The 14,162-nt window shown below is 47.2% G+C and overlaps 1 protein-coding gene across 1 annotated transcript in view; it reads right to left on the bottom strand.

Moving 5' to 3' along the window:
• The window catches only part of FAT4 (FAT atypical cadherin 4), a 131,031-nt gene extending 123,425 nt beyond the window's left edge, over nucleotides 1–7,606 (bottom strand). Inside the window, exon 1 of the mRNA XM_064651482.1 lies at nucleotides 1,956–7,606. Within this exon, the coding sequence (XP_064507552.1) occupies nucleotides 1,956–7,253 (5,298 nt within the window). The 5' untranslated portion in view covers nucleotides 7,254–7,606. The remainder of the gene's footprint in view (nucleotides 1–1,955) is intronic.
• Nucleotides 7,607–14,162: the final 6,556 nt, after the last annotated feature.

The following is a 14,162-nucleotide window of genomic DNA, read 5'->3' as shown; positions in this document are numbered from 1 at the left end:
GATACCTTGGCATGAGTGAGCTTTAAGGTGGGTTGCTCACTTTTGGCTATTTTTTCATGAAAAAAGGTTGACAGCATCATGTACATCAGACTAAACCCCCAAAACATTGCCATCCACGAGAAACATGGAAAAAAAGGCTGCGTTGCTTATTCAGCATCCACTGACAGTTGGCTTGCACAAAGAATGTCGCTGTGGTAGTTCATGTTCACGTGTTGGACAGCAAAAGCCATTCCAGAGAAATCCAATCAGTCGAGAGAAAGACTGCATATGGTTATGTTTTTTAAAGTTGATAGTTGATTATAATTTATAATACAATTCTAAAGAAGCACAGTAAGCTAATTACATTTGGGAGAAGACACAATTTAGAAGCTATAAAGATACAACCAGTAATAAGAAATCCTAGCTCCGAATTATGGCTCTCAATGCTCTTTACAGAATAAAACATTTGTTTTTGATTTCAGAAGTGGTTTGTATTCAACAATGTAAAATTTGTTTAAAGTTTCAATGGTTGTTCTCTTCCCTGCTCAGCAAATACTTGTATTAAATGCTTTTACAACATGCAAGATTATTGCAACCATAGGGTTGGGACTCCTTTGAGTTCTTCCCAATCAATAAAGTCTTTGCTCAGACTCAAAGTTGAAGGATTATGATCCAAATGCCCACTGACAAATGCCTGACCCTCAAAACAACTGTCTGTCAAGACAAAATATGAGATAATAAGAAGAAAAAAATTATAAAGGTCAAGTCTTTGCTAGCATAGGTACGAAGCCTGTATAAAAGGAATCATCTCATAAAAATAGACTGAATTATTTAAACCAGCAGCACTCTGAGAACAGCTGATTTTTCAATACACTACTGCTCTTCAAAATGTGATAACCAACAGCACACAGCACACACATTAGGCTTGAGCTCTCTCACACGTGCTAAGAAATCTCTGAGTTTGAACAGTGCTAAAACTCCCTGCCTGATGATTACTTGGTAGAGCATCAGTCACTGCCAGTATAGCAGAGGGGTTACATACCTACACAGATCACACTCAAACTGCAGTAAAAACAACAAAAAGCAGCTATGAAGAGGAAGAGCTACACAAGGAAGAATTAGAAATATCACTTCTGCTAAAAATCAAACAGAAGAAAAACAACAAATCACCACATTATCCTTGGTGGCTGAAAACTAAAGCATAATTCCCCCAAGTATAGCTGGGGGTAATGCCTGGGACCCATAGGGCGATGCAGTATTGAGGCAGCATGTTCAGCTGGCAAGGCAAATGGCTCAACCACTACATGCTACCAGCATCCTCTGCTGGTTGACCCACTCAGCAGTGCCAGCCCCAAATTTCCAGGAATGGCAAGTTAAATGGCTCATGGTGAAGCATAGAAAGCAGCTCCAGGAGACGGTGCAACTCAAAACAAACACAAGACTCTCCTTCATGCTAGGCTTCTCAGAATTCCCAAAGACAGCAGGAAGGGTGTAAACGATCAGCTCTGTGACTCAGAAGACAGAGCAAATAAAACATTTGTACCTCACACATGACACCTGTTTTCCACCCTTTGCTTTTCAAGCTAGTCAGGTAGAGAACATTTAAAGACCCTTCAGTCAAGGCAAATAGCTTTGTGATAAGGAAAGTTGCCAAGTAAAACGTTATGCTTTTACCAGCTGTCACATCCAGAAACAGAAACAAGACCATTTTCACACTCATCAGTGAGTTAGGTAGAAAAGCAACATAAATTGGAAGTGTGTGAGGAAAGCTATCATCTCAGGGTCTTAGCCAGGCAGGGATTGCAAGAACCTCCATGACTGGAGACACTAGACAAGGTGTTCAGAGATCAATTATCTACCAGCCAGTTCTCATGGCCAATACCGACATGATGACTGCAGCGAAAGAAGTTCAATCATAATTCTGGAATTACACAGGAGTGGAAAGACAGGGGAAAAATTACTGAATAAGCCTTTACCTCTGCTCGTTGCGTGCGGGGCAAAACCGACGACTTTTCAATGGCATAAACATCCACCAAGTAGAGACGCGCTCCTTGCTCCCTGTCCAAAATGGCAGCGGTCTGGATGACCCCAGTATGGCGCCCGATGGTGAAGAGGCGCCCAAGACTCTTATCTTCGCATCGAACGGAGACGATGTAATATTCCACCTGAGCTTCGGAGCCCCGCGGACTCGCCGCTTCGATAGATATCACGTTTGTCCCAATGGGCTCACCTTCTTTTAAGATGGTTATGTATTTTGGCTGAGTGAAAACAGGCCCGTCAACCCCCTGCAGAATTATAGTCATTTCAGTGGTGGATTTTCTCCTTTCAGGGCCAAGATCCGTGGCAGAAACTATGAGATTGTATATGAGCTGAGAAGGCACCAAAGCTGACGCTACTCTTAAATCTCCGCTGTAGCGATCCACAATGAAAGTCTCAGTATCTCCATTAACTATTTCATATTCCACTTCTCCATTGGCACCCTCGTCAGGATCCGCAGCAATAATTGTCGTTAGGATGGAGCCGATCACAACCGAGGGGTCGGCTGCAAGGGCATTTTGTGATACGAACACGGGAACATTGTCATTTTGATCCGTCACCAAAATGGTCACGTTCTTCAGAGCGAATCGCCTGGTCTCCACAGGAACGGCCTGATCACTGGCTTTGACTGTTAACTCAAAGAGATTAGCAAACTCCCGATCTATTTCAGCGTTGGTAAATATTGTCCCTTTCACTTCATCTATGCGGAAGTGATTACCCCTTGGCATCTGCTGGATGATTGCATACGTCAGCTGCCCATTAATATCCGCATCCGGATCATGGGCAGTCACAGAAATGACAGAGCTACCAACAGGAACATTCTCAACAATCGATTTAAAGATGTCTCCTGGAGGAAAATTAGGAGGATTATCATTGAAATCTCTAACATGTATTACCACAGACATAGTAGATGACCGCGGTGGCCTTCCTTGGTCTTTCGCTGTTATATTTAGCTTATACAGAGATTGAGTCTCAAAGTCCAGTTTCTTTGCAAGAAAAATACTACCGGTGTTGGGACTGATGCTAAAGGTCCCGTGGTTGTTTGTCCCCGTAATACTATAGTGCAGGTCAGCATTGTCACCTGAATCAGAATCAGTGGCAGTGACAGATGACACAAGTTCACCAACCCTCATATTTTCCAAGACATCCACTAACAAGGTTGATTTAGGGAAGGAAGGACTGTTGTCATTTTCATCCAATACATCAATGCTCAACATGCAAGTTGAACTCAGGGAAACCTCTCCAGAGTCTACTGCTTGGATGACAAGGGAATATGACGCAGTAGCCTCATGATCTAGTTTGCCTACTAAGGTCACTTGGCCTGTGCTACTATCTATTGCAAACTGATTTTCTTCATTTCCCTTGATTACAGAGTAGTGAATCAATCCATTAACCCCTTCATCAACATCTGAGGCAGAAACTCTCAGCACCTGTGTCAGATTTGCTGCCAATTCTGATATAGTAGCTTGGTAGAGATCTTTCAAAAATTTGGGGGCATTATCATTGATGTCTTTCATGTAGATCTGTACAGTTGCCTGATCCTTTAGAGGCTTTGGCAACCCCTGATCTGTGGCTATTACTGTAAGACTAAATACTGCAGCTCCCCTCTGTCTCATAAGAGCTTCTCTGTCAAACTGATGAGTGCTTCTAATTTCCCCAGTTACTGTGTTCAGCTCAAAATCTGGCTGCAAATGCTCAAAGGAATACCTGACCTCACCATTTGGCCCGAAGTCTTTATCTACAGCATTTATTTTACCTACATATGATCCACCTCTCTGCTCCTCTTCAAAATAAAACACATAGTTAGTACTGTTGAACAGGGGCCTGTTATCATTTACATCCTCCAGAATCACAGTAACATTCACAGTAGCATTGAGTGGTTCTACTGCTCTATCAGAGGCAACAACCAGTAAAATATATCTTTCCTGAAGTTCACGGTCCAGTTCACTTTTTATATACAGCTGACCATCTGGGAATATGCCAAAGGCATCCCCAGCATTTCCTTCAATTATACTGTAAGCTATTTCACCGTTCACTCCCGAGTCTTTGTCGGAAGCCTGTACCTTAAAGAACCTGGAATTCACAGGCTCTGACTCCAAAATGGTAATTTCATAGGAAAGCTGGTCAAACACAGGCGGGTTATCATTTACATCATGGACAGAGACAGTCAGGATAAAGTTAGAGGACAGCTGCGGCACCCCCATATCCGAGGCCAGGATTTCAACTTGGTAAGACCCAGCATTTATGTCAAGTGGCCCTGTTAAGCTTATGGCACCAGTTTGTTCATTGATTGAAAACAAGCCCTTTGGGTTTTGCTTAAGGCTGTAAAGGACCACGCCGTTAACACCTTCATCAGGATCAAGAGCTTTGGCCTGGAATATGGTATGCCCAGCTTTCCAGTTCTCAACCACATTTACACTTTCCACAGCATGAATGAAGTGTGGGGAATTGTCATTTAAATCTTTGACAGTTATATTGACCACAGCATCGCCAGTTATCGCCCCACCACTAGCAACCACCTTCAGCTGGTAAAATGCTTGCTCCTCCCTGTCAATAATACTGGCTGTGGTGATCTGCCCCGTCGCTCTGTTGATGGCAAACATGCCCCTTTGGTCACCTGTCGTAATAAGGTAACTGATGTTGGTGTTGAGGTCCATGGTGGAAGCAAAAACAGTACCTACGTGGTAACCCAGGGCAACATTTTCAAAGACAACAAAACTGTACATGCCCTGGCTGAAAACAGGTGGGTTGTCCTGGGTGTCCAAGACAGTGATGGTGACAATGGCTTGGTTCTGCGACTGAAGATAGCCACCGTCAGTGGCCACGATCTGCAGCTGGTAAGCAGTTTTTTCCTCCCTGTCAAGGGCTATTTTTGTTGTGATGACCCCTGTCTGGCCATGGACCTGAAACCTGGAGCTATCTCCAGCTGAGATACTGTAGCTGACTGTCCCATTGGGTCCCAGATCAGGATCTGTGGCAGACACCGTGGTCACGTATGTTCCAGCTGGTTCGTTCTCTTGGATATGGGCAAAATATTGAACAGGGTAAAACACGGGGCTATTGTCATTCACATCCAGGACAGTCACATTAACTCGGGCTATTGAAGAAAGGGGAGGAGTGCCTAAATCAGTGGCCAAGACCTGCAGAGAGAAGTAAGACTGCTCCTCCCGGTCCAGCTGCGAGATGGTGCTGAGTTTGCCAGAAACAGGATCCAAGCGAAAAATCTGGCGAGGGGTCACAGATGAGGGGCCAACTGCTACCAGTGCTGGTTCAGCTTCCTGCAGGGAGAAGCGGACAGTCCCATTGTCCCCCAGGTCCCCATCAGCAGCACTCAGGACAAGGAGCTCAGTTCCTGATGGGGAGTTTTCAGCCAGGGACACCTGGTAGCCCTCGGGTTGACTGAAGCGAGGTTTGTTGTCATTGACATCCAGGATGGTCACCACGAGCTGTGCATAGGAGAACTTGGGCTGCACGCCCTGGTCACGGGCACTGATGTTAAGCACCACCTGAGAAGCAGTCTCCCGGTCCAGCCTGCTGGAGATGGATGTGCCTGCAGCATGTCCGGCACTGCTGCCCTCGGGGCCAGCTGTGGTGACCAGCCCGCTGTGCTCACTGATGCGAAACCAGCCGAGCTCATTGCCCGAGACGATGCTGTATTTGAGGTTGGCATTGAGGCCCGAGTCACGGTCCGTGGCACTCAGGCCCCGCACGTAACTGCCCAGGGGTACCTCCTCACTGATGTTCACCCTGTAGACTGACTGCCCAAAGACAGGTGGGTGGTCATTAATGTCATTCACAAAGATCACCAGGCTGGCTACTGAGGAGCGGCTCACGGGAGCTGCCACGGCCCCGTCAGGAGAAAAGCCAGAAGTGGGAGACCCTGGAGGTGGCGGTGGGGCCCCATAGTTATCCGCCACTGCCACGGTAAGGTTATAGGCTGGGATGCGTTCCCGGTCCAATGCAGCTGCTACCTTTATAAGGCTGAGGTTGGGTACCTTACTGCTGTGCACCTCAAAGTGCCGCTGCTCATTTCCCGCCAGGATCGACACTGAGATGTTCCCGTTGGCTGCGGGGGAGTCAGCATCGCTCACCGTCAGCAGGGCCACCACAGTGCCAGGGGCCGCATTCTCATCCACAGAGGCAAACCGGGACGTGGCCGGGAAGTAGCGGAACTTCACCCTGGGCTCGTTGTCATTGACATCGAGCAGGCGGATGAGGGCCTCAGCCCGGCCGCTCAGCGCCGGCACCCCTCGGTCCATGGCCTGGACTGTCAGTGAGTACTCCTGTCGCACCTCATAGTCCAAGCGCTCACGGATGCGGATCACTCCGCTCTCAGGGTCCACCTCAAACGGGAGGCTGCCAGCCCCATCCCCACCACCACTGCCACTGCCATCACCTCCTTCCAGGCGGTAACGAATGTCAGCATTAGTGCCTTCATCAGCATCAGCTGCAGTGACCTGGAGAACACTGGCCCCAACAGGTGCATCCTCAGGCACTCGTGCCTGGTAAAGCGTCTGGCTGAAGATGGGGGGGTTGTCATTGATGTCCTGGACAGTGACGTTGACCTGCAGGTACCCTCGCCGACGGGGCTCCCCCTTGTCCTCCACCTGCACCAACAGCTGGTAGGTGGGGGTGGCCTCCCGGTCCAGCCCTCCACGGGAAACCAGGTGCAAGAAAGCTCCTTCACCGCTGGGGTTGAGGGTGATGTTGAGGCGGAAGCGGCCCTCCTCATTGCCGGCCACAATCCGATAGGAGCCGTGGTCTACACCATTGGTGCCACTGTCGGCATCGGTGGCTGTGTCCAGGATAAGCTGGCGCCCGCTGCCCGTGTCCTCCTTGAAAGTCACCACGATGGACGGGTCGGGGAAGACGGGCGCGTTGTCATTGAGGTCGAGCACCAGGACGCGCACCTCGCTGGGGTAGGTGGGCTGGCTGGAGAGCACCACCAGGTCCACCACGTCGCTGGCCAGGCTCTCGCGGTCGATGGTGGCGCGGGTGTGCAGGGCGCCCGAGGTGGCGTTGATGGCGAACAGGTCGTGGTGCTCGCTCAGGCGGTAGGTGAAGCCGGGCCGGGTGGCGATGGTGCCCACCCAGGTGCCGGGCGGCTGCTCCTCCAGTACCTGGAACACCTGGCGCGGCTCGGCGGCGGCGCTCCCCAGCGGCGGCAGCAGCGGCAGCAGCAGCGACAGCAGCAGCGGCGGCGGAGCCCCGCGGGCGGCGGCGGCGGGGCGGCCCATGGCGACCCGGGGGCGCAGCGCCCCGAGCCGGGGGCCCGGCGCCGCCGCTGCTCCCGCCGCTCCCGCTCCCCTCCCTGCCGCCTCTCTGCTCACCCGCGGACGCTCCGCTCCGGGCGCGGACGGCAGCGGACCCGCCGCGCTCACGGGACGCTCCGGCTCTGCCTCTGCCGCCGCCGCTCCTCCCGCCGCCGCTCCGGGGCTGGGGGGCGGCCGGGGGCTCCGCGCCGCATCGCCGCTCAGCAGCCGCCGCCGCTACCGCCGGGGGCCCCGCGCCCCGCCGCTGCCCCGCGCTGGCCGCCGCCCCGCTGGCATTCCCGGGCGCTCGGCGGCGGAGCGGGTCCCGAACGCGCGGCCGACCGGACCCAACTTTGCCCGGCGCTCATGGATCCCGGCCCTCTTGACGCCCGGGGCCGGCTCCCCCCACGGGCGCCAATTGGCCGCCGCGCCGCCAGCGACCCTCCCACCGCCCGCCCCCCGCACCTGAGGGGCCGCCCCGGCGGGGACCGGGACGGCCGGGCGGGAGGGGAGGGGACTGGGTGTCCGCCCGGCAGCGCCGGGATGGAGGCGCGGGTCCCCTCCCGAAGCGCTCCCGCCTGGAGCGAGGAGGGACCGGGGACCCCCGGGCGGGATGCCCCGCGCACCGAGGGATGTGGCGGCGGCGGGCGCGGCGCCGCCTCTCACTTTTACAGCAGTTGGTGAAGGAACTCCGTGGCCCCGTTATCCCGGGAGATGCTCTGCCGCGCCTCCCGCTCCTCCCGCGGGCCCGGAGCGCCCTCTGCTGTCGTGCCGCGCGCGGCAGCGGTGAAACACGACAGGAATGCGCGAGTGTCCCCAGGAAACTCTGTCCTCGACCGACCGAAAGTCCCCAACATCCCGCTTCCCAAAAAGGCGGTGCGTGTAAATAACAAGGAAAACCCCTAATCCCATCTCCCCGCGGTGCCGCTGGAAGTAAGAGTTTTGATTTGGCATGTGTTGACCTTTGAATACAAGCTGGGGTGTAAACACAAACCTGCAGACGGCAATTAAGCTGACAATGTAAATCCTGCGTGGCCACATAGCAAATCAGCAAATGTAGAGTTTATTTATCCTTGTGAGAGAGTTAATGAACCTGGCAGTGGATTTTTCAGCGTGGAAAAGCCGGAGAAGTGAGAAAAGAGGGAGGAGAGGATAGAGGAGTGTGTGAGGATAAGGTGTCAAAGGCAGTTAGTTCTCCCTTAGTCTCCTGGATATGATGAAAAAAGGGATTTCAAATAAACATTAGCAGCAGTCTTGACTGGAAGCAGTTAGTAAGGAAGAAGCAGTGGTTCCTGTCCCCGGATGGTATTGCCATCTAACACAAAGAGATACTTCGGGACAACAGCTCCTGAAAATCCCTGTTTCCTTTAGAGATGGAGCCTCACATCCACGACCAGCCCCCTCCCCTGTGGATGCCGCGGCCAGCTGTGAGGTACGGTGAGGCTGGGGAGCCTTGTGCTGCCCTCCCTCCATGGGACCCTGTGCCAGTGCTGTTGTCGCGGGGAATCTTTCCTTTGGGTCACAGTATTTAGTTTTGCACTTTTCAGTGTCTGCTACCGACCCCGAGAAGGACTTTTGACCTCAAAGTGCTCTGCTTTTCCAAGCTGCACTAGTTCAGTAGGAGCTAGCAAGTTATCTACAAAAAAAAAGTGCTAACACCTCCCGCGCTCTTGGAAGGAGCTGGACAGTAAATCGATGCGACAACTAAGAACTGATCGTCAGTCCTGTCTGCCTGCCTGGATCCATAACGCTGTTAAGGTCTGCACCAGTTCTTTGATATTTAACTCCACCTACAGGCGGGCATCGACCCTTGCCTGCAGCGAGTAATTCGCTGCGTCTTCTCGAGAGCATAGAAAGGTGACTTCTCTACTTGTATTACAAAATTGCCCCTAGTTTATAGAATCAGCAAAAAACAACAGTAATACTAAATTCAGAAAGAAATAAGATTATAAGGGTTGGACGGGGAGGATTACCAACATAAGTTAACATCAACCCTCACTAGAATAGATCTTCGAGCATTTCAGCACATCTTAATCACTGGAGGTTTTTCCTCTGTACATGGGATTTTTCACATCTGCTAAATTTGATCTCCAAATCAAAAATACAGCACTGAGAAACATTCTGACACCCCCTGAAAGAACTTTGATCCTTTCCCTAATGAATAGGTCAGAATGAATCATTAACCAAGTATTTTATGTGTGGAACAGGCACAGTCTTGTTCTGACATTGTTCAAACTTTTCTGTGCCCACAGTTTGTGCTTCCCTCTGGGTTCTTCTCTCAAATCTCAAAATTAGCAATGCTGCTACACAAGTACGCAAATTCAAATACATGAAAGCACAACATCAGCCTTTTCATTGCTGTACATTTCAGGTAAGCAAAATGGCTAAAATTCAAAAAAAAACCCCAGGAGAATATATAGACAATAGGTATCAAAGCACCAGGTTTATGCTGCTCTAGCCACTCGTAAATAATGTCTGTCAATATTAGGTACCAGAATTATGATATGTGCCCCTTGCATTATAATACCAGAAAATGAAACATTGCAAAATTTTGCAACCCACATGAGAATGAATCAAACAATATCTGTTTTTTTTTTGTTTACAGGCCATGTAATTTAATTTTTCGAATTATGATATGATGACTGTAAATATTGACAAGTTGTTTCAGAAACAGAATTTTCTTAAGCCTTTGTAGCCATAAATGTAAAGCAGGCCTTGGTGTATTTCTAGATATGAGCCACCCACAAAAGAAAACCCCCACTCCTTAAATTCCTGAAGTGTTTCCATATATCAAAAATTGCATTTCATAGGGTTCAGAAAGTAATGTTTTTTTAAATTAAAATGTTTACAAAAAGTTATAAAAAACTTACAGACAATTTCCAGTTACCAAAACTATTTCAGGAAAAGTTTTTTTATATAACTTTCTCATTGCAGCTGTATTATATTTTTAATGTGAGCTATTTTAAATGTAGCCAAACTTAGAAAATGCTTTAAAAACAACTGTACTTGTTTTCTAAAAAAAAAAAAAGTTGTTTTAATGACTAAGAAAAAGCCCATTGAAATTGAAGCGGCTATGGTAGATTTTAAGCAACAGAAACCTGCATATGCTGTCACTGGTACTGTCAGCAAGATGTATTTTAAATGAGTTAATGGAACAGTGCAATACATCCCTCAGGATCCAGCCTCTTCTCTGTCGCTGCTCCGATTTTGCTTCATGAAAGATGAACAATTTGTTTATCTGAAGATTAGGATGTGACTGTCACAAACACTGGCTTATTTCTACGTATCAGTGGTAAAAAGACAGTCTAGGACAGAAGAAAACAAAACCAAAACCCCAAAAGACAAGTGTTTGGCAGCCATAGGGTCATCCCCAGTGGCTCCCAAGTCCAAGTCTCGCCAAGCACCTCAGATGAGACCAGAGCTGCTGCAGTGAGAACTCCCATCCTACCTTGTGGAAGAGTAGTTATGAGGAATTTGGTGGTGTTGGAAGCAGGAAAGAAATCATTCATCAGCCCCAGGAGATTTTGTCCCTGTTATTCAGGCTGAAACAAAACAAACTTGCTGGAACAGGTTGCCCAGAGAAGCTGTAGATGCCCCAGCCCTGGAAGTGTTCAAGGCCAGGTTGGATAGGGCTTTGAGCAGGCTGGTCTAGAGGAAGCTGGCCCTGGAAGAGAGGTCTTAAAATTCAGGGGAACTCCCAAAATTCTTCCCTGAAGCCAAATGGAAACTTTGCATGTAGATCTGTTTCCCCTTTGCAGATCTTACAGCCTGTGAGTAAATAATGACAGAGAGACCTCCTGAGCCAACTTCTAGTTCACATTACATTATCCTAAGTTAGAAATAGCTCTGCTCATTTCAGTGTTGGTACATCAGCATAAGTATGGCTTGAGTTTTAACTCCTTTTAGATTAACACAAATAAACTCAGAGTTAGCTGTGCTAAGAAGTGCTGGGCCACTCATAACTTGTGAGAATGAAAATAAAGTGAAGAAAAGGTCATTTTGCACTTTTTGTCTTGCCTCCAGCTCTGTTGATAACACAGCCCAACACTTCATCAGGCTTTCACCTCCAGATACAGGGAAAGCAATCTAATCCCAACACTGTCCAGCTCACACTCCACTGCAAAGTCTTAATAATGACCTCAGTGTCCAGTGTCAACAGATCAACACATCTGGCTGTGATGTTTGATGTGTTTCCAATGCTGTTTTGCCCAAAGTGGGCAATGATGCTGCTGAAATGTTGTACTGGAAGGCACAGAAAGTAGAGAAGCAAGTGGAGGGCTAATGAATGAAATGAAAAGCATTATGGGGGAATAAAAAGTTTTTAAGCAAGTTTTTTACCCTTGGTTAGCTAAATGAAAATTGAATTTCTACCTGTTATTTCACACAGCCGTCAGAGGTCTCAGGCTTACAATTGGATATCACGACAGGCAGAGAATTTTATTCTGCAGCCAGAATAGGAACTGGTTATGAATTCGTCAGATCTGCCAGGTAGGTTTCTGTGTTTTGTATTTGATGAGCTGAAGGTGAGAGCACAGAAGCTCTGTTTGATGCACAGCGCTCCTGAGCAATGCGAGACTTGGTACTGGGCATTTTCATTATTTCTTGCAGGCAGTTGGAATTCTGCCCATGGCTCTAGGAAGATATTCCTGTACCCCTACCTGCAGTAATCCATTTGCTTCTCATCATCACTGGATTGGGGAATGCTGTAGTCAGGAAATTAGGCGTCTTAAAAACAATCTCAGTGTGTCCCAGAGATATACCAACAGGTCCCCTCTCAGTGTGAGCTATGCTCCTTGTTCCCGTATACACAACTTAATGATATATTAAAATGCATTTTGGTCTGATTTCAGCTTCCCAGTAAGAAAAGACAACCAATAGTGCAGCTTGTCTGAGGACACAACTATTCATTTTTCTGTTTTCATATGGTGTGTGCTGTATCTCAGTCAAACAACATTCCAAATTACTCTGAATAACTGACTTTGCATTTTGCTACACTACATACTTTGCTGTCAGCTGGTGATTTTATCAGACAACTTTATTTCCTTCTAGACCACTGATAGAGATCTGGAATGCTATGTGACCAAGACTATGCAGTTCCTGGCAGAGCCACTAAAAACACCTTAACAGAATTAGGATAATTCAGTAACTAATTTTTTGAGGTCTGTCAGTCCACTTGTGTCAGTGTATTGAACACAGACTGCTTTCTGAGTGGAGATATTTTATCAGCATTCAAACAGGATTAAGTTAAATGCTGTAAAGAATCCTTGTATCACTACTCCCAAAAACCAATCTCAAAATCAATTTTTATTAGTTAAATAAACCCCTATTTTTAAATACATTACAAACCAGCTTGGCAGTCATTGCTTTCATTCTGTGCTTGCACACCAGAGGACTGTACGATTGACAGCAGATTAACCAGATTGTCCTCTCCAGCCTGTGCAGTAGTGATAATATTTGACTGTCTTTTAGTATTTCATTGATGTTGCTCAGGCACATGGTGTGATTCTTGGGGCTGTCCTGGTCAGGGCCAGGGGTAGAACTATGATTATCCTTGTGGGTCATTTCCAATTCATGATATTCTGTGATTCTAGAATTCTAAGAATCAAATTCCTTGACAATTGTGAACATCCATAAAGTAGCCCAAACGATCAGGCTTCAGATCTGTTTATCACAGGCACATTTTGGAATCTACTTTTCCCTAGAAGTGTTATTTCTAGGCCCTACCTAGACTAGCACAGTAATCAGAAATTCTAAGTCGTACAATAAAATTGTGGATTTCCCATGATAAAATTCGATCACAATGGGGGGTTTTATAATCATGTTCTGTTAAATATACAGTTGCAAAGGACAAGAATTTCCCACCTTATCTTACCAGCTTGTCATTCAGTTTCTTGATTTTCTACAATATTTTCCTAGCTTTTTATCTGAAAATGAATTTGTTTTATTCCTCTGGCTCATCTGAGACATTTCTTTCTTGAGAGAGTGCAGCATCTGCTTGATGAATGAGTAAATCTAATCTTTTTTGGTTCTCTTACTGGACTTTTTCTCTATTGGTTCCTTTTACTAATTACATTCAAAGTTTTAACACCACTTTGTATTTCAGTTAGGGACAGATAGAGTGGAAAACACCTTTGTTCCATCTTTTTCTCCCTTGATGTTACATGAATGAAATATTTCCATAGTATTTTTCTCAAGATACAGTTTAGCAGTCACTGAGGCAGAATAATGTTGATTTAAATCAATAGGTATTGAACCCTTCCTTTTCATTATTATTCTGCATAAAAACGGGGGTCTGACTAGAGACAGTCAAGCGACAGGTGAGTTAAAAATCTGCTTTTCACTGGTTACAGAAGTTATGGTCAGGTATTTCTCCCTCCCCTTGCTGTATTCATGCACTTGGCTCCTACCAAGGCTGCAAGGGATAAAAAAACTAAACATGGCATGTCATTTGAGTTTGACTTGTTCTGACACTAAATAATTTAGACTGGGATAGTCATAATGTGTTCCTGAGAATCACATCAACCCAGATGGGGAGAGCAGCAGAATCAGACCTTGTGTGCCTGATTCAGTTCTCAGTTGCCTTCCCAGTCACACTAATGACAGCTGAATTGGACTTTTGATATTTATCACTTAATAGACTTGCTGTGCTTAGAAAAAGAACATTAAAGTGTTTTTCCAGCCATGTTTTATAGCCTAGAAATATACTGGTCTGAACTTAGTAGTTTTATTTTTCAACACCTGTCTGCAACAGCATGTTTTCTTTTTCCTTTAACAGCTAGAGCACTCAGCAGTGCTCTTAACTGTATATTGTGGCTGTGGCTTTTTTTTTTTTTTTAAATTAAGGTGATTTTTTTAGTAGCTCATAGCCTGGCTGTTTGTGAAACCCTGTTGAAG

This window comes from Pseudopipra pipra, chromosome 4, assembly GCF_036250125.1.
Source record: "Pseudopipra pipra isolate bDixPip1 chromosome 4, bDixPip1.hap1, whole genome shotgun sequence".
Lineage (NCBI taxonomy): Eukaryota > Metazoa > Chordata > Aves > Passeriformes > Pipridae > Pseudopipra > Pseudopipra pipra.
Note: the sequence above shows the minus strand (reverse complement) of the source record. Positions and strands in the feature narration are given on the sequence as shown.